This window comes from Anneissia japonica, unplaced genomic scaffold (genome assembly GCF_011630105.1).
Source record: "Anneissia japonica isolate Jap-2015-1 unplaced genomic scaffold, ASM1163010v1 scaffold585_len4108843_cov191, whole genome shotgun sequence".
Lineage (NCBI taxonomy): Eukaryota > Metazoa > Echinodermata > Crinoidea > Comatulida > Comatulidae > Anneissia > Anneissia japonica.
In genome coordinates this window covers 2,918,788-2,940,137 of record NW_022716829.1, presented here as the reverse complement: position 1 = coordinate 2,940,137, position 21,350 = coordinate 2,918,788, and the positions used below count along the sequence as shown (strand labels likewise).

Genomic DNA, 21,350 nt, shown 5'->3' with positions numbered 1-21,350 from the left:
AAATACCCCCCCCCCCCCCCTTCGCCATTTGGGCCCGACAGGAACGCATGGTCGCTGACTACAAAACACATCTTGCAGCAAAGAAAAATAAACCAAAAAAAAAAACGTTCTTTCACATTTTTATACTAATACAGGAACAGTGTGCTGATTACAACAATCGTCCGCTTTGATTTGGAGAGAGTGGTACGTGATCACACTAAAGCACACTCGAATTATTGAAAGTAATCAAAGATGAAAAATTGTATCAACAGAACATGAAATTTCTATGATTTCGTTTAGAGCCATTCTTTTTATAGGCATTGTACATGTTTATTGTTCAATAGTTACTGCTGCTTCTGTAGATATGAAAAATACAAGCTCATTCGCTGCTAATAGATGATCGTTTCCCTTGTGAGTCACTGATTCTAATAGGCCTACATGCAATTTACAAATCACACCATTCAGAAGCCTGCGTTTATTCCTATATAAGCATATTGAATCTATCGATGGCTTTGACTGAATTGATAGGGTCAGGGGCCTAAATACTAATTGCCTAGAATTCATCAATTGTGTTTAACATTTGTAATGCCTCTTTTCAGTGCGTTAAAATGTTTGTCTGGTAGAAGATTTTTTTAAAAAGCGATGATGTGTGGAATGTTCCCCCATCGTCGAAACTCGTATCTAACCCTCATATATCAAGCCTAAGGCGACAGCACCTGTATACACCTGCGTTTAAAGCGTTTGACAGATGTGCTAAGGGTTGTAACAGATAAATGTTTACATTTGCACCTCCGAATATTCTGGCGATCCACTACAATCGACCTCATTAGGGCAACATTGACCAATGCCTACTGACCTTTTACCTGACTCAATTGTCTCCCATAGCTCAAATGTTTCCAAAATATCTGTATTAATGATTTAATTTATGATTACTGACGCCAATTACATAATAACTGTAAGTGCATAAATCAAAATTTCGGTGTCGTGCTCATGAATACGCGCATGCTATTACCATAAACTTATGTTCGGTATGGTAAATAATTTTTTATGATGCATGGGATAGGCCTACCTGAAATGTAAATGAAAAATATTAGGAGGATCAGAAAAGTTGGTGAAAGCATGTCGTTTGTAATTACCGCGAGTGATTAAACACTACACACTGTTGATTTAAACATCGGGACCTTAGCAACCGAGTAACCAAGGGAATTCATAATATATAATTCGTGGCAAAAAAGTTGATGAGGTGCGTGACATGCGCGTGACTGATGCCACCAACACGTTACACCACGACGCAGGGGGAATGACTGTAAACTGATTTATGGTGTACGACATAAGAGTAATGATAATACTATAATTTAACTATCAGACTCGATGTTTGCTTGTTCATACTCCATTTTGACAGCTTATTTGTAAACTGCTAAGAATTCTTCAAATATTGATTACCCGAGGGAACCGGACCCAATTGCGTTTGTAGTGTTAATATTCCCCTTAATGCAATTTCCAAGAAACGGAGACTTTATTGCCTGTTAGTTTAAAACTTTCAATAAATGCTTAATTGCATCATTTCAGCAAATCGGTCGTGGAATCAAATGTGAGTTGAACACATGTGACAATTCATCAAATGAATTTTCATTAGTACGATGTCTAAATCGTCTTGCATAGGCCTATCTTAACCGTTGGAATGTGCTACAGAAAAGTTTTTAGCCGATGAGGGCGGTACATAAGTGTATAAAAATACAATAGGACCGCCAGATTATTAAGCAGCACGGTGGTTACACATGTTATAATAGATTTATATCATCTTTTAATGTCACTATGTTTCTATATTAACTCAAGCTGGCGGATTGTCTTCTAAAAATCACATCTGCGTTATGTGCGAATTTTTCTTCTTTCTATTTTGTCGACGGTACAATTATATTTAGATTCAGCTACTTAGCATAATATCTTGTGATTGGTTAACGAAATTGAAGTATATGATAAAAAGCATATGCAATCACAAAATGACACTTTATCAGTCATCACGCAGTAAGAGGTGACCTTCTTTTCAGCTCAATCAGAAAAAAAAAAGTATTTTATCACGAAGGGGAAGAAACATTAATATTTAATAATTATTGACATATATCTCTAATTTTCAGTTTGATAAATACTATTTGACATAAACAAAAACTCAATAATAATCAGTTGAGACATTCTACAATGATAAACCAACAATATTCGGGTGATGTTTGCTTAGCAATTTATGAAATATGTCTTAATAGGCAAATACGTATAAAATATAAAACGTACATGTCATCTTACAGAGTCATACGGTGGGTTCACGCTTTTTAATAGCATACAACATACAATCATAGGTAATATCAGGTCTTAATTACATAATTAATTAGTCAATAATACTCGACACCGCAGACATAAATCCACGCAGGGACTCTATCACCAACAATCAATCAGCCTTATTAACCATCTTTGTCGAAGCAGTTGGTATTGCTTCGTAGTGTTTCGTTTTATATCAGGAGCTGGGTTTGATTTCTCCTCGGGGACGTTATAAATATCGGTTACATGTAAAAAACCACGATGACAAGCGATTCGATACGGGTTTTATAAATGCATTTCCCAGTGGAATATAAAAAATAACTCGTTTAATGTCCGAATCTCGTCACAAACATCCTCTAAACACTGGTCAATGGCCTAAAATAATGATGATTCTGAAAACCCCTTCTCAACTAGGACACTGACGTCTGATTTTTACAATTACTGACTGAATGTCGTAAAGGGCAAATCATAGATACAACTAGTAGGCCTATCTGTGTTAACATGAAATAATGCCGAGGCTTTGTGTGTCCGGTCAATTAATTAGATTGTGGTCATATTATACAGAGCAATTGCGTTTAATTCAGAATCATCATCCACTTGGGTATTGGTGGTATTTCTAATACAAACAATGTATTTAGTGGAATTACAAAAACGTGAACTTTTTTTCAATAATTAGGGCTCTCTGTACAGTTATGAGAACCTAAAGATGGCGCTGTTATATTAGTAAAATTACATGAAAAAATATTGATTGTGGAAGACAAAGTGTCATTCATGCACATTATTGTGTATTGTGGATGATGTTCTATTCGATGAAATTCGTTGCAAACACTATAATATAAGGGTGTATTTCATTAAGAGCACATTTGTTTCGTGACCCCCATCCAAGTAACTTTAATTGCCTATTATATCAGGGGTGGAAAATTTCTTGCAAGTTGCTCTGTATTGTACAATTCGTTTGATGGCTGGACTGAACCAGTGATTTTTTAAAAACAAGGATATTAACAATTAAGCAACTTTCTTGAATTAGTATATGAATATGTGACTTTTTATAATATAAAAGTTCACTCTGTACAGGCCTTCTCATAATAGATATAAAGGTCTTTATTGTAGTCCCTTGATCGACTTCCGAAGCTAATCAGACAATCCAAACTCATTCTCGCACCAAGTAGGGCCTACATGATACGCTATACCAGGAATCTTATGACGTGGCAGCGACCCAGCTTCTGGTGAAACGGCCGGTCACAGTTGCTACAGGATATTGATTCCCTGTGTTACAAGTTGGTCATCAGCGCCAAAGGGACGAACCTCAACGTCTGGTCAATACCAAATTATTAGAAGCAAAAATAAAATCTGCCACCAAAAGAGGGCTGTCGGTATAACCAACCCGGAAGCCCTGTGTTATTAATACTGTTGATATTTTTTTTAGTACTATAGTACTCAATTACCCTGCATTAGACATAATGTATTAATAGGGCCTACTCTGTAATTAATAGTAGGCTCAGTATAGCCTGCATAACATCATACCTACATTATATCGGCACCCACTGCTTGTGGCAAAGTAATACTGTACTTTAAAAATCAATGCAACAGAATGAGATATAACGACCTATTAAAAAAGAAAAATTACTACAAAAATCTTTCAAATTGACTATCATTTCCAAAGACGCCTAAGAAATCGTATTTTATCCTAGGTATGCGTTTATTCTGAAATATTTCTCTCGTTAATCTGATACTCAATTTTAAGATATCTGAGGCCTTCTTGTAGGACGGGAAATAACATTCGTTTGGTCACGCACACACTAAATTATGTTGAGTAGCCCGGAGAGGTTCATTTATCAATGTTTCAGTTTTAAGAGATAATCATCACTATTTTGCTGTTTTATTGCGTTGTTATGGTCAGCTACCAGGAAATTTCAATACAGCATAAACTAAACATTTTAGCCAAATGTAACTTATCCTCACTACTTCACAAATACTTTATTATCTTACTTATTATGAACTTGATTCGAGTTCATGTTAGATAGGGTATGGTATTAAAATGTTGACAGATTTCTATGTATGGTGCACCAATCAATAAATGTTAGAACTATTTGAGGACGTGTTTATGGTTGAAGATCTCAAATTCCAACAAAAATTATTGTCACATCGCAATAGATATTTCCATTTTTTATTAGAGGCTTAACATTTGTGCAACCAACCCCAAATAATGCAGGCATGCACAGTATATGCTTTTAAGTTTATTTATAGTGTGAAAATGGAAATTATGAGAACAAATCTAAATCGATGGGTAAAATTTTTCACATAATATAGTACTAAATCCAGTGTCTCTAGGCCTAGATCCCAAATTTCCTTACCGGTATTTAAATGAATTTCAAGTGTGAGCCATTTTTTGCAAGTCCTGAAGCGAGCCCATCTATATTCCGTTGAAACGCCAGTGGTTAGACAAAGGTCCATGTGGGTCAGATTTGCCGACGAAAGCAAAGTGTGCGTGGTCGAGCTTCGATTAAAAGGTTTCGAAAGTGGTCCTGGGAGCGAACCCCCGAACATTTTGACAATTTAGGGGTTTCAAAGGCTTATTTAATCGATTTTATAGTCTACTAATATGTAGAAAATACATATAATTGTTTTCCTCCCCGACGAATTGTGCTTTTTCTCCCCGACGACACCCCCAACCCCCGCTGGCGCCACTCCTGGACCAAGTGCCTCACATTTTATAATTCCTTCTCACATACATAAACAATAATCTTTCAGGAAGTTAATATTTGCTTTAGTCAATGTGTTTAATCAATTACATGTTTACTGTAGACAGGCCTATAAGTCGTAGGCCCGTCAAAGAAACTGCTGTCATAAATTTCACATAGGCGCATCTTCACGTCACATGACGTATTCGTTGACAAATACCTGTAATTAGCATAATGTCCAATGCTGATGGTTGTTTCTTGCTCTGTAGAATGAAGTAATTTTATGTTATGCGCGACAAAAAAAACAAAACAAAAAACACTTGTACATCATATCATGGAGTTATAAAATTTTATAACTCCATGATCATATTTATATCAATATAGGCCCTCACTGAGGTATTAAACCTTATGGTACAAACCAAAGATACAATTTTGAGGGCTTAAAGACAAATTGTGTGTGATGGTCAAGAAACCTCCAAAGCGTATAAAAGAGCTTTGATAAGTCTGATCAATTGATCAGTGTAGGCCTAAATTGCTCTGATTTGTGTAGGAACAGAATGATTGGGTTTATTTGGAGACATTTAATTGCAGAGACATTAAAAACCCTGGTGCCATTATTAGTTTATATAGCAAATTATTTGCCTCCAATTTTGAGTATTGTAGTGTTATCTTCAGTTCGGCTTGATTCTCAGTTAACTCGTATCTTTTGTCTACCCTTGCCCTTTAATTTCCAATAGAAAAAGATTGTTATTACATGATATGTTGTTTGTCTACAAATGTGTTAATTCCTCTTTTAGCTGTGATCTAGTTCAATTGTTTGGTCTTCATGTAAATTCCTGAAATTTGCGTTCTTGTCCTGTTTTCAATGTTCCTTTTAGTAGAGTTGATGTTTGCAAACATAGTTTTCTTACTAGGATACCAATGCAAATTTAATTCTTTTTTTCTTCTACAAACGATATTGACAATTTTTATAAGTTTTTTAATTTTTCGGACTCTCAATTTAGAAGCAATTTTAGATTTTTTAAATATTTATCTTGTAATATCATATCATATTATATTTGTATGATGTTTGTGATTTTAGCTAGATTATTATACCAGTCTGTTAGCGGCGATGATTCGCTATTGGATTGGAATAATTAAATAAGTAATAATGTATGTAATAGAATGGGCAACTACATGAAACATCACGGCCATCATGAAAGACACACCCACTTAAACACAGAATACGTTTGCACAGGGTAATCCAGGGCAAAAAAAAAAGATGCCACTTTTTATTCAAAGTTGAGTTAACATCAGCGACCAACCGAGATTCACCTGTTTTCAACTATATCATCATATCTACATTATGTGTGAAAATACCTACATTACAAGTTGTTTTCATTGTTCGACCCTAAACTTAGTAAAGTACTTATAACTGACCTTTCCAGAGTGTCAATCAAATGTAACAACTGACCAATCAGAACAGGGCCAGGAATTTGCGCATGTGCAACAAACACACGTGTTGTCCCACAAACGCATGTGTGCGCGTACACTTTTACACAGTCGTTTGTAGGACCTTACGTAAAATATCAAAGGGCGGTGATTTTAGCGGAAAAGTCCATTATTATATACAGGACAAAAAAAAAATCCATTTCGAAAATCTATTTAACGTTCAAGTACAACATCATTGCATTCCATGGCAACCTTCCTGTGGCCATTGTTTTGCTTTGCTCAGTAAGAGTAGATTAATGAGAATAAAAAAATTCAGTTATTAACTCTTAATCATTTTTAACCTCTAACGAGTGGTGTATGTAAAAATTGTCGCGTTCTATTCCATTTTAAACCAATCATTCAATCACTATTTGAGAAGATCAATAATTAATCAAACAGTAGGTACATACAACGAAAATCAACACTTGTATGTTAATGTACAATATTAACAACAACAGCAAAGTGCACAGAAAAAGAGAAATTAATGTTTGAAAACCTAAATCGATTGTATGGGCATTTTATCTGGAAAAACAGTAACCAGGAAATGTCAATACAGCGATGGAGAAGATTTCCCATCTCAGTACATCCCATAATTTTCTATGTTTTCTGTTTTAACAGATCAAACAAAAGGATGATATATATACATAATATTTACAACATAGGAATTGGCATTTATGACTTAACTGTACAAAATGACGGAACATTGTATGAGCGACGAATTACTATAAAAGCTTCCAATTTAACATTTTATTTAATTTGTTTAGAACATCCAAAATATAATATTTCATTTATTTTTCACTAATCAATTAGAAATTTAGTGACATAGTTACAAAATACTACTATTAATACTAACAATTATTTTTGACTTATATAGTGTCCCATATGGAAACAGTGCTCCAAAACAATATACGACATGCAAAAAATGCCACAACCAAATCTTGAAAATTCCACAATCATGACAAAATTCAAATAAACATGATTTGATGATCAAGTTATACTGAATTGATAACAACTATTCTAATAAACTTGAAGAAGAATAATTAAAATAAAAACTATTGTTTTATATATATATATAATTTCGCATAATAGTCATACAGGGCTTATCCAAAGAAAAACTAAAGGGATTCTCTTCAAATGTACAATTTCTGTACAGAAATCATCAACATCATTATATATTCCACAATCTCCATTTTATTATTAGAGATTTTGTTGTCAAAATTCAATTTAATTCTCGTTGCTAAGAAACCAGACAACCAATAAAATTATATCAGTATAAATAAAAGAGACATCATAAATATGATACAATAATACAAACATTATTAATAATAAAATAACCAAAAAAAAAACAAATGAAAATAAATTGACACAGGACAATCACATAAAATATCATTGGTATTTTGCTCATATTTTTCTTCACAATTAAATGATCTGGGGCGGATGCATGGGGGTGCAGACGGTGCGGTCGCACACCCATAAATTGCATCAAGAAATATAATTCTTGTATTGTTGATATGAACATAGGCCTAATACCGATTTTCAAAGTATGAGAGTGCAATTTCCGGGCAACTAGAGGTCCATGTTCTCAAAATTTGCTCACCTCAGTCCCAACAATGGTGTGGCTGAGGGGTGTCGATTCTCACACACCCCCACCGACTGCATCCTCCCCAGATGATTGAAAAAATTTCAACATTTTTTACATACCAGAAACTGAAGGGTAAACCGAGTCAATTTCACTACCTCTCATCTTTTAAATTACATGAATTCAGTTTTATTACTTGAGTACACAAACCAGTTGAGCTGTAATGTTGATAGTCATTTAGTGAGATATTTCTACCTGTACTGACCAGAGCCAAGTTTCCATAGTGGAACTTACCACTAAATGGAATCATCCTTAATAGCAAAGAGCATATATAGTAATCTATAATAGGCTTGAATGGACAATTCCATTCATTTTCAAAATGTAAGTTTCACTAAAAAAAAAAACAAAAAAAAAACTAGGGTTATAGTTGCTTCATCCAGGTTTGTATAAATGTAATAGGCTAGTAGAGTGATTAATCAAAAGAATTCAATTCTTAAAAAATAGAATTTTCACAGGACAGTGTTTGCCTTCAAAATGGCCATAATAAATGCATGAAAAATATATAGAATAGAGTAAAAAGTGCAAATAATACCACACTAACTGTATTTGAGGTGTAAATACACATTTACGCAATTGTGTCTTGCCTAGCTAGCACTCCTGTATTGTTATAATGAATAATAGCTTCGTACACAAGATGAACAAATTATGTTTAAAGTATTTAATTACTATGATTTGCATTACACTCTTCAAGGTCTGTTTCATGCCTCTTATGTGGAACTTATCAGCGGACCCAATGGATTTCAACAACTACAATATCACTGAATACTACTACGTTCCATCAAAGAATACTGGGGTTTAATCTGACATCACAGCTATTAAATTGAAACTCATAAATTACTTATTGAAAATATACACACACAATTCAAGTACTAAAAATAATCTGCTGATGTTTTGTTTTATGACCAATTCTAATTATACTTCTAAGTTGAATGAACTAGGTGAAACAATTTTATCATGGGCCATAGAGTTTCTTTAAAAAAATGATTCAGATGTAGATTTTCTGCATGAACTTGGTACTAAGTTACAGGATTACCTTAAAACACTGCGAGCACCTAGCAACAAATGTGGGTAATAAAAATATCAAATGCCTTGTGAAGCCATATCACTCACAACTTCAAATTTTACCGTTTTCAAATATAAAGATAAAAAATAAACTCCAATGGAAACTCATGTTACAAATGGTAAAATAATTTGATAGTATTAGCGAACACATGATAAGAAATAATGAAGTTTGCATTGAGTGAATTACTGGCAACACGTAAATAGCACTGTTTACTAATATCTGTCACCTTAGAACATAAACAATACTGACAATGATATCAACAGTGCAACTATCTACATCAGATACACTTACATACGTTGTTTTTGTCTTAGAAAATCTTATCTGTACAATTTACAAACTTGTAATCCAAAAATTCTCTCAATCTTAAAGCAATTCAAAAACTTCAATGATTTTCGATATTGATTTACCTCCAGAACTTCCAACTGCATTCTACAAAGGAAAAAAAGTGAATAGTTTATAAAGTGAAAAACATTAAACTTTACAAATAAGAATATAATCAAGAAACAATGAGACACAAGAAGGATAACCACAACGGGACTTGAGTGACATTAAGAAACACTGGCTGAATTTAGAAACAAAGAGGAATATTAAGTAGAGGCAAAATTAATAAACAACAACAAAGATGAACATATAAAAAAATGTTTAAATACTAGAGCAACATCAGAAAACAGTGACCGGCAACATTAAGAAATAAAGCCGATCATAAGAGGGCAAATTTAGAAATAATTTGAATATGAAGAAACAATGAAGCAACATTTAGAAACAACAGGAATGTAAAAAAACAGTGACAGGCAAAATACAGAGAATCATTAAGGACAAACTCAAACAATATGTGAAGATACAACGTGGCAACATTTAGAAACAACAGGAATGTCAGAAAATAGTGACCAGCAACATTAAGAAATAAAGAGGACCTTTAAGAGTGCAAATTTAGAAACAATACAAATGTGAAGATACAATGAAGCAACATTTAGAAACAACAGGAATGTCAGAAAAAAAGTGACAGGCAACTTTACAAAATAAAGAGGATCATTATGAGGATCAATTTAGAAACAATACAAATGATCATGATGATGAATGAGGCAACATTTAGAAACAACAGAAACATGAAGATACATTGGAAAGAAACATTTAAAAACAATAAGAGTATCTTACTGTCATTTCCATGAACTCCAGAAAGCCTTTGAGCATGTCAACCATACAGGCAAAGTCATTGTTTGGTAGGATATCACGTACATTTCTAACATTTGACTGTGGAATAAAAACAACAAAACCATCATCATTGTAACATGAATCTTTTGTTGAACATGGTTGTTATGATGATGAATATTATTATCAACTAGCAGGTCATTAAACATTGAGGAATGGTGCCAGATAGCTTTTGAAGTACAGGATAAGTCTAGTTCCCAAGATACTCTTTCAACATATTAATATTTATTACTGCTTTCAAAAGGACAAAGACCAACCTCTTCCACATAATTATTACCCTGGTCATACAAACAGCTATACACAATGTGATGTTATAATATTATGATGATTAATGTGCAGTAAAATGAAAATTACGATTAGTAAATTATAGAAATTACTGATGATGTAATGTGAATTTAATTGTTAGCATACCTGGTTGTTTCTGAGTAGGCATCCTAGTAAAAGAGCACAGTACGAAGCTACAATACTATCCTCCATGTGTTTCCCTGCTTTCTTTAGAGCTACAAGAAAAAAAAACAACACAAGTCATTACTACTACTACTACTACTATTATTCTTATTCTTCTTCTTCTTATTATTATTATCTATTACAGGTCTCTCTCGAATTAAAGACCCCTTTTAGGACCAAGGTTTCCATGGTGTTTAGCAGCTTTCGTTAGTTAAAATAATAAAGATAAAAGACATTTAAGTGGAGATCACAGAAAAGTGGTCCTAATTGGAGGTGGTCTTTAATTGGAATGGTCTTTATTAGAGGGAGACCTGTATTTATTAATGAAACTTTCTCTTAGATTAAAAATTCTTATTTATCGATTGTCATCATCGTCATCATCATTATCATCATCATTACTACTATTATCATTACTACTATTATTGTTATCATTACTGTATCAATATTGCACTCATTATGTTGTTATATTATTTTATTATTATTATTATAATTATTATTATCAGTATTATTATTACTATTACTATTATGATTATTACTAACTTTAACAATATAATTATTATCATTATCTTTATTATTGTTAATATTACCATTATAAGTTAATAGGTACATTCTACATATACATGCTAAAAGCATCACATAAATGAATGTAACCAATGTTCTACTTATCGAAAAACAAAAAAAAACTGCTCAGTAAGATTGAACCCCACATCCCGCATTTAGAGGGCAAGCACTTCAACCAGCAAACCATAGCTTTGCAATTTTATCAAACAAACAATGAACTATTAATTAAGCAATTAATTACCTTTATTGATAGTTTTCTTGATCTCTTTCTGGCTGTCAGCACTCAATTCCTGTCCCTCTTCTGTTTCGATAGTGATCCATTCCATGCCGTCTTGAGATTCTTTCCATTCTCCATCCTGCTTGGACTGTGCCGTTGGAGACTCTGGCATTGTCTCAGCCAACTTGGCTGCCTTCTCACGTTGCAAGAACATCTACATAACAACAGAAAAGTAATTTTGATACATGGCAAGTTGAATCATTTTCAAGGAAAGGCAAACTAAATCAACTCTATCCCACATCCTCGTGTTGTCTGCCTTCCTTTACGTTACCTCCTAATAAAAAATCTAGATGAACAACAACCATTCTAAAGCTCTCTCCAGACTAATAGTTTTTTTTGGAAAAAAACTGCTGTATGCCCATATATAGTCATGATGTACCTATATATGGTCATGATGTGATGTCATCATGACCATATTTAGGCATGTCACATGTTTTTGTCAAATAAAATTTGACAGGGCTTTACTTTATGGAGTAAAATGTTGCCGGATGCCTGTGCTGGAAAGAAATTATCCACTGGGATCAATACTTGTTATTAGGAAGAACATTATGCTACATTGTTTTAGAAAGTTTAGGTAGGGTTGTAGCAATGTCCTTATACTATGCTTCGGGCAGTCAATAAGGCTTGCCTCACCACTGTATGCTACACCTATGCCACATTCACAACTTTCATACCACCTTTTCAGTGCATGTAAAACTATTATGCATTATTATAGTATATGAACGAACATGATATGATTAATGTAACCCAAAGCATGCAACATACCTGAGTAAGTGCTTGCAGAACACTGGCCTCACCCTCCAAGTCAAAGTTGCTATGTTCTTGAGGTTTAGAATCATAGGAGAATTTTGTTTCAATTTTGATAAGAGTTTTACAATTGCCTGGACTGTGTTCCATTAAGTTGATCAAAAGGCCCAGACCCTGAAACAAGATTATTATTATTATTTATGTTTTTATTCGTAAAGAAAACTATGACAATTATATATATAGAGCTAAATGAAACATGTAATCTTACTAGACAGTGAATAACTAATAATACAATACTGTAGTTATACCAAAACACTTCAAATTATAGAAAAGACATGAAAAGCGGAAAACAAGATACAATGACTTTGCTGTTTAGTATTCTAGTCTAACACTCTGTAATAAACAGAAGATTTTAAGATTTTGAAAACTGCAAAGAGAATAATCAGGGATGATGTAAATATTAATACTGATGATTAAACAGTACTCTGTAAATTAGATAAGATCATTACCGATGCTTTACACTAAACTATCAAAAGAACGACTCAGGTAGACTCCGACTACTTAATTGCAAAACCAATAGATGAAGGAACTCTTTTGTGTATAACTCCATTTTTGTTTATAATCACAATTTTATCAGTAATTGTATTCTCCAGTCTCTATTATATTGAATATGTCAGATTGCAATATCCTTCTCACAATAATCAACTTTTTTTCAGGTATTCCTAATTTATATCTATTTATATATTACTCTTTGGATTTTGTTTCTGTATATAATGTAAGTTTAATGTCTGTAATATACCGTAACACTAAATATATTTTAAAATTTGATTTTTACATATTCAACCCATTGTTTAAGCACCAGGATCCAAATTTTGACTGTATCATCCTGTCTTGTCGACAATAAACATTCCTTGATTCTTCCACCCCACTCACAACAAACTCAGAATTTACTTAATTTTGAATTGTAGTTTGTATTTTTTATTATAAATTTGGGCAGGTCATTAGCACAACAGACAGCTTGTAGATGGACAAAGAGTGTCACTGAATGGAGACCAAGAAAGAGTGTTAGACACCAAGGAAGACCTAAAGTGAGATGGGATGACGAAATAACCTGGATGAGAACAGCACAAAATAGACAGCTATGGAGTCAAGTTGGAGAGGACTTAACACTGTAGTGGGTTGAAAATGGCTAATAATGATGATGATTATAAATCTAGTTATGCAAGGCTAGAGTAAGTTGTACACTCAACTCTTGTAAATTCCATTTGATATGGAAATAAAAGAAACAAATATATAATATTACCTCTATCTGACTATTGTTATTATTACTATTAGATCAACAATTGTAATTTGTAGATCAACATCTATATTGCACTTACTAACAAGAGGAGGTCAAATCGCTGATCAGCTGGAATATGTTGCGGGATCTGCATGACACAAAGGAGAATGGTCTTTATCATACCCTCCTGTCCACCCACTTTGATACATCCCCATTCTATGGTAAAGAAAAAAAGAAGAATAATCAATGGAGAAACAAGTAGTCTAACAATGAAAAAACAATATGCGACATCCAATGAGTAAACAACTACTCACTACTGTCACATGTGAGATTGAGTAATACTTGTAGTACTTCACCATTGAGTCCTTTAAAATGACTCCCTAGCTTACTAAATGAAATCTACTTACCACTGTCATGTGTGAGATTGAGTAGTACTCGTAGAATACTCAGCAAGCATTTCCTCACTATGAATCCTTTCGTGTCCTCTTGTCCAATTTCTAAGATGCTTTCTTCTGAACTGCATTCTTCAATGTATCCCTCGCATACTTTCAATGCCCTGCACAGAAAATGCAAATCAGTGTGAATATATACAAATACACAATTCTATTTCACAACTTGGTGTCTCTGGAGAATGAAGGACTTGGTGGTGGGTGGATGGATGGATTTATTTGGTGTAAACATTAAAAAAAAGTTTTATTCAGACTTTCGCGAGTTATTCTTGGTGTTTACACCAAATAAATCCATCCATCCACATACACACATTAATTGAACGTCAAAAGCGAACTTACTTAGCTAGATCATTAATGAGGCCGCAGTGGTTGTAATTAATGAGGTATTCCTGATTCACTGTATTTAAAAACGTTGAATTTTCTAAAACTCTCTGACATCGTTCAATTTGCTTGAGGCTTGAGATCTGAGAATCGCTGAATGTTGTAGATCCACCTAGCAATGATACTTGCTCAAAAACTGTCATTAAAAAAAAAATAGAAATAATAATATTGAAGAAACATATTTTAATATATAAGTAAAACACTTAAAAAAGTTCTTAGGATTTATAAATGTGCTTTATATTGGTTAAAATGTATCTTATGTCTAACAAACAGCAGATTCACTACATAATTTCAGTATGGAATACTGCTCTATAAGACAGGTCAATAGTGAGGTTTAGGGAGTGAACTGTTTATAGTTGAGAAAAAGACAACACAAACATTAAAGTGCATATTGAAAAACACATCATGTCAATATTAGATGTAGCCACAAGTTATATAAAAAAAGATAAGAAAAATAATACTAGTTGTTGACAAATATCCTGCAAAAAGATTAACATACCTGTATCGACTACAAAATCTAATCCTCCTAGTTTGCGTAGTTCTTCCTTCAGCCAGTCGGTTGCTTTTCGAGAAGTCAAGGACAAAAGGCACTCCATAGCAAGGTAGTTTGTCTGGGGAAAGTAGAAAATAGTTTTTTTACATTTTGCCAAGCAAGCACCAAATTTATATATAAGTAAAATTTGATTCTTGTACAGGCTTCATTGAATCTTCAGGTGAAGAAACAGCACATTTTTCATGATACTGGCACTGTAAATGCCATCGTCACCATCACTACATCATCATAACCGCAAAGTGTCAGGAATACCTGCAAGTCCTACAAACACTCATGTGTGTGCGTATGTTTCCACTGCTGACCTTAGCAACTATATCCAAGGGGCGGGGCTTAGTGGAAAGGTCAAATAGCAATGTAATTGCTATCTTGATGTCATTATCATTATCTCACATGTCATTCTCATTTTACTACATCATCATCATCATTGCTCTCTGCACCATTATTAATAGCACTGTCATTGTCATCATCACAATCCTGTTGCCATCACAAATATCATCAACCTCATTACTATTATCAGTGCTATATCACTGCCATTGTCACTGTTAATGTCACTAGTATTAGTATGTCACTGTCATCATCAAAATCACTATCCTGATTCATCGTTATCATCTTTATCATAAATCATTTAAACTTCACTGTCATCACTACCACCATTATTATTGCCATTGTCATCCTCAAACAATGTATTGTATGGGTAATAAACACACATTGCATTGAGACTCTCAAATAATTAATTATGCACAATTCATAATCCCTTTTATAAACTACTCCCATTCAAAATGATCAATATAAACAGTACACTCAAGTGAGTTACAATACATTATAAAACCATGAGGTTTCAAAGGCATCAAATCTTTTCAATCAGGCCTGTCTCATGAATGAGATACAGTATGCCTCTGGAACAAATTGAGGAAGCATGAGCTTCCACAGGCTCCAAGCCTCCTACATTTGAACTTGATGACTACAGTCTACTATATGGCCAAGTTAAAAAAAAAAGTAGTTTCTTGTTAAGTACTGAAATAGCATAATATTGATAATTTTGATATTTTTATATCCCCCTACTTTGGCCATGTACATCAGATTCAGAGTTAAGAGCTAAAAACTTGAAAAAAATCTGAGGGCAAAAAAATGGAGCCTTTACCCATCTTTTGGTTTTCAATAATAGCAGATATTTTTTTTACTTTAGTCAGAATTTTTATTTCAATAAACTTTTATTTCTCTTGACTTACTGAAATCTTGCCAATCTCAACATCACGCTTGACTGCATTTGTGTCTGGAATCTTCTCCAAAATATCTTTCACCTTCTCCAAAGTCTTTTTGAATTCTTGAACCACAGGCGTGTCAGAGGTCATATCCACAGGGGCGTAGGTCAACAGTTTCATCAGGAGACCAATAATCTGGCGATTGTAATCCATGTTAAGACGATCCCGACTCAACATGTACATCAGAAATGCAGTACTTACAGCCAAGCTCTGTAAAATACAAGATCATTGCACATAAAATCATTATCACTAAAATTTTATGTTGTTCTATGAAATTTCATGAGAGACAACAGTCTCTGGTATACAGTACAGAATATGACCCAGACAATATTGTAACAATGACAAATATAAACTTACAGGATCACTTTCTGCATCGTAAAGTTCACGGAACAGTTTCGAAATGGTGCCATGTGCACGGAGATGAACACGGAAAGAGGGTGCAGAACACTTGCTGGCTAGGCTTATTATACTACAAAGAACAAAGAAATATGAACTGAAAACAGCTGGTGAAGAGCATTAAATGTTTACCTGCCAAGAATATATATCAGATCCCTCAGAATAAGCTCATACGATGCGTTCTGAGTTTGAAGCCAAGGAACTTCAAAGAAATTCCAGACACTGAATAGCAGTGTAGCACAAATTTAAGTTAAATCATGTTTAGAATTTTGAATGATGCATGTCCAGAATATTTAAAAGAATGGATTTTGAGGGCAAATAGTATACATAGTTACAACACAAGATTTCCAAATTCTTCAATTTTTTAGAGCTAAATAAGATAATAACAATAAATCTACTTTTTTGTCAACATCCGTTTGCCTTTGGAACTTGCTACCGAATCCAATTCAGAAAATTAATAGTATGTTACTCTTTAAAAAGAAACTACAGTTACATTTGTATTTAATTTTATCGCATAGGGACAGTGGGATGGGATAAATAACTACTTTTTTTCAAAGATAAATGGCATATTTATAGAGTAAGTATCATCATATTTTTTGTGTTTGTTTTAGGGACCACAATGGAATTAAGTCGGCCGATTGGATACTTTATTGTGTTTTTTATCCCAAAATTCTGTACTGTCTTTGTTTATTTGCACTGTATTGTTGTTGTAGCTATTTTTATTAAATATAATAGTCCTGTTTATCAAAACATTACTGTACTTGTTTGCACAGTAGAACACTGTTCTACTGCTAGAGATGGTCCCAGTATGGTCTCAATGCCCATCTACATTGATTGCAAATCCTTCAATGTATAATCTCTAATTTATTTTACAATTTTAAACAGCAATACTGAAATTAATTTTGACTAGATATTGTTAGATCATCCACACCCTAAGTAATTTAATCTTATTCTTCACATATCTGTTTTTACCTGAGACACCTCACTGGTGTTGGTTCTAAGTTACTGAGTCCATCCAGCAGATACTCAATATCATCAAAAAACTGTTGACTTTCTCCAGACTCCTGGCACTGATGGGCTTGCTTTACATTCCTTACCACAGTGTATAACTATAAAAAATGAAAAAAAAAAAAAAATATATATATATATATATATTAACAAAAACTATTATTGTATCACTCTTGTTCCTGTGTATTAACAACCACTGTTTAATGTAGGTGCACAGTGCCAGACTGCGCAATTGCCCGCAAAAAATTAAGGTCTACATTTTTTCCTTTTTCTGTGCAATTTTGAGTTGGTAATTGATGTATCACACTCTTTCCACTATCAAGCATTATTTGCCCATATATGGGTGTGATATGACATCATTATTCCCATATATGGGTATGATAAGACATAATTATGCCCATAAATGGGTGTGATATGACATCATAATGCATGTATAAGGGTGCGATAAGATATAATTAATGTGCCCATGTGGGTGTAATACGACATCATTAATATGCCCATATGTGGTTGTAATTTGACATCATCATATCTGTATGGGCAAACCACAGAAAATGTGACTGTGTGGACACAGCGTGGGATTAGTTATGATCACATGAAAAGGGGAGGAATCTTTTGAATTTTATTGGCCGGCACATGTTGGCAGTTAAGAGGCTGTCTCTTATACACATCTAGATGTGTATAAGAGACAGTTAACAACCACTGTTTAATGTAGGTGCACAGTACCAGACTGCGCAATTGCCCGCAAAAAATTGAGGTCTACATTTTTTATTTTTCTGTGCAATTTTGAGTTGGTAATTGATGTATCACTCTCTTTCCACTATCAAGCATTATTTGCCCATATATGGGTATGATATGACATCATTATTCCCATATATGGGTATGATAAGACATAATTATGCCCATAAATAGGTGTGATATGACATCATAATGCATGTATAAGGGTGCGATAAGATATAATTAATGTGCCCATGTGGGTGTAATACGACATCATTAATATGCCCATATGTGGTTGTAATTTGACATCATCATATCTGTATGGGCAAACCACAGAAAATGTGACTGTGTGGACACAGCGTGGGATTAGTTATGATCACATGAAAAGGGGAGGAATCTTTTGAATTTTATTGGCCGGCACATGTTGGCAGTTAAAATATGCTATCTGCTATATATTGTGCTGTTTCGCAAGTATTTTAATATTTGAATGGCAAGTTGTTGAATTATGTTACAATACATGTGTTCTGTGTGGTAGTGTAGGTTGTGTTTTCACATTTATGTACTTTGGTCCATTTGCCTGGTATGTAATCTTTATAGTTTTTGGCCTATGTGTCTATTTGAGATTATGCTTTATTGCATTATTTAGCTTTATCATTACATTTCATTGTCTCAGCTCTTTGGTAATTTACTACTTTTAAGCAGGGGCCTAGGATTTAAGGTTTCTTTGTTAAACTTATCTAGGCCTCCTTCTGCATATTTTTTATGCTATCATCTATATATTAAATATGTGCAAATCCATATGTTAAATATGTGGAAATAAAACAAAAACGAAACGAATGCTGTGAATGTGAACATATGCTTATTAAATCTGCTCATTTTAGATAAATACATTATTACACTGTCTGACAATTATACAGTTCATAACCTGCTGTTATAACAGATTGCAGAAAGCTGTATGTTTAAAATATCCCAACATATCAATATTAATATTGTTGTTGTGACTGCTCCTGTTGCTGTATGCTGTTACTGACACTATTATCAGTATCACAGTTTTAGTAGTAACAGTGGAAGTGAGTATACATTTAATATAGAGTATGTAACTAAAGACAACCTTACTGGAAATCCATGGAACATAATATTCAATATGTAATCATTGAAACAAATTGATAATTTTTTACTTCTCCTTTTTTTGGAGGTTTTTGTGAATAAACTGAAATCTAAATCAAACAAATGACAGTTGAAATATAAGGCCCAGATTCAATTAAACATTACACCAGCTCAAAAAGAGTGAGTTAAGGCCATTTTAGACAGCATCGTACAATGCAGCCCGATGCGATTCATTGTCGGGGACAGTCTTAAGCCGTTGTGAAAAATATTAAACATGTTTTAATATTCTACGACACAACTGTCCAAGGCACAAACCATCGCATCCGCATTTAACTCACACAGACCTGACGTGACAACAAATCGCGTCGCACTGCATTGTACGACGCTGTCTGATTTGGCATTTATACACACTATAAGCGTTGTTACCCGAACCACTAGAACTGAAAGTGCATCAAAAGCTCTATTCACACAAATTTAATGTCACAAATACCATTTGCCCATATATGGGTGTCATATATTATCATGCCCATATATGGATGTAATGCTACATGGCCATATGAGAAATTCACACAAATATGTCACATAATAGTTTGGATACAACTTTAAATAATATATTCTTTATTGGCAGAAAATCATTGAAATTATGGCATGTTAAATGTAATGTACTATATATTTTTTTAAATAGTGAACATGTTAGCATAGAGTATTCCAAGTACTCCAACAGGTGGAGATGACAATAAATATTCGTTTTTGAAAAACAAACATGAATATCAAGCACCATACCTCCTTTTCCTCGCGGTGGCACTTCAACGAGGTAACAATGGAATGGTTCAGCCTGGTCGGGTATATCACCTGCTTGGTAATTCCGCCCACTGCCTGGTTCATCTTTTCTGTGGATCTGACCGACATTGCAGCGGGCCGCTTCATCTGTCCACTGCTACTTGGTCGGCTTTGAATCGTCCTCTCGTCAGCTGTTGAGGCAGACTATTTTTAACCAGAAAAATAACTGTACGTTATCAGTCTGAATATAATTTTCACAAAAGTATTTTTTAAATTCAAAAATTTTGTTGGTGCAAAATAACAAACAATTGTACAAATAACTGATTGATTGATAATGGATAATACAAATATTTTGTAATTTAAATATTTAAAAAAAAATAAATTAATGCTTTTCAGTCAATTCCTTCCAAAAATAAACAATACGATTTTTACAAGACGATTTCAACAAAATATGACAGTTAAACTCTATTAATTTTCAAGCACTGAAGGAAAATTTGACTTACCTCACCAGAGTCGTCATTATGACTAAGGTCCTTCTGCCAGGATCTTGCATTGTATCGGATTTTAGCAGGAGACTAAATAAAAAAACAAAATCAATAAACCCTTCAACCAATAAATCAACTAATTAAACAACTTTTTAATGAACAACTAAACCAATCAATACCAATATGCAACAAGTGTCTTTGGACATGAAGCAATAACTCTTAAGTGTTGGAAAACAGAGCAGAAAAAATAATTACAGGTGCAACTAAGTATAAATCAAGTTCGCAAGCACTCAAAACACTTGGTTGGAAAAATCTTGATGCAAAATTAAAATTTAATGAAGCTGTTACTATGTATCAATTTTTAAATAATCAAACGCCATCTTATATGTCAAGACGTTTTCTTAAAAAAGAATACAAATACAATATGAGGTCACAAAATAACATTGATACTGTATTGGTGTTCCAAGAACTAAATATTAAACAAGAAAGTTTTAGCTACAGAGGTGCTGCATTGTCAGGGGCGGATTTAGGGGGGGGGGGCCGGCCCGGCCCC

At 33.6% G+C, this 21,350-nt stretch overlaps 1 protein-coding gene across 1 annotated transcript in view; it reads right to left on the bottom strand.

Moving 5' to 3' along the window:
* Window positions 1–6,194: 6,194 nt before the first annotated feature.
* The window catches only part of LOC117109883 (wings apart-like protein homolog), a 19,282-nt gene continuing 4,126 nt past the window's right edge, over window positions 6,195–21,350 (bottom strand). The window contains exons 3-16 of the mRNA XM_033252339.1: window positions 20,816–20,887; window positions 20,316–20,516; window positions 17,676–17,812; window positions 16,665–16,776; window positions 16,275–16,517; window positions 14,992–15,103; window positions 14,451–14,628; window positions 14,070–14,218; window positions 13,763–13,878; window positions 12,402–12,557; window positions 11,601–11,790; window positions 10,763–10,851; window positions 10,298–10,393; window positions 6,195–9,571 (exon numbers count right to left, since the gene is read on the bottom strand). Of these exons, the coding sequence (XP_033108230.1) occupies window positions 9,506–9,571; window positions 10,298–10,393; window positions 10,763–10,851; window positions 11,601–11,790; window positions 12,402–12,557; window positions 13,763–13,878; window positions 14,070–14,218; window positions 14,451–14,628; window positions 14,992–15,103; window positions 16,275–16,517; window positions 16,665–16,776; window positions 17,676–17,812; window positions 20,316–20,516; window positions 20,816–20,887 (1,917 nt within the window). The 3' untranslated portion in view covers window positions 6,195–9,505. The remainder of the gene's footprint in view (window positions 9,572–10,297; window positions 10,394–10,762; window positions 10,852–11,600; window positions 11,791–12,401; window positions 12,558–13,762; window positions 13,879–14,069; window positions 14,219–14,450; window positions 14,629–14,991; window positions 15,104–16,274; window positions 16,518–16,664; window positions 16,777–17,675; window positions 17,813–20,315; window positions 20,517–20,815; window positions 20,888–21,350) is intronic.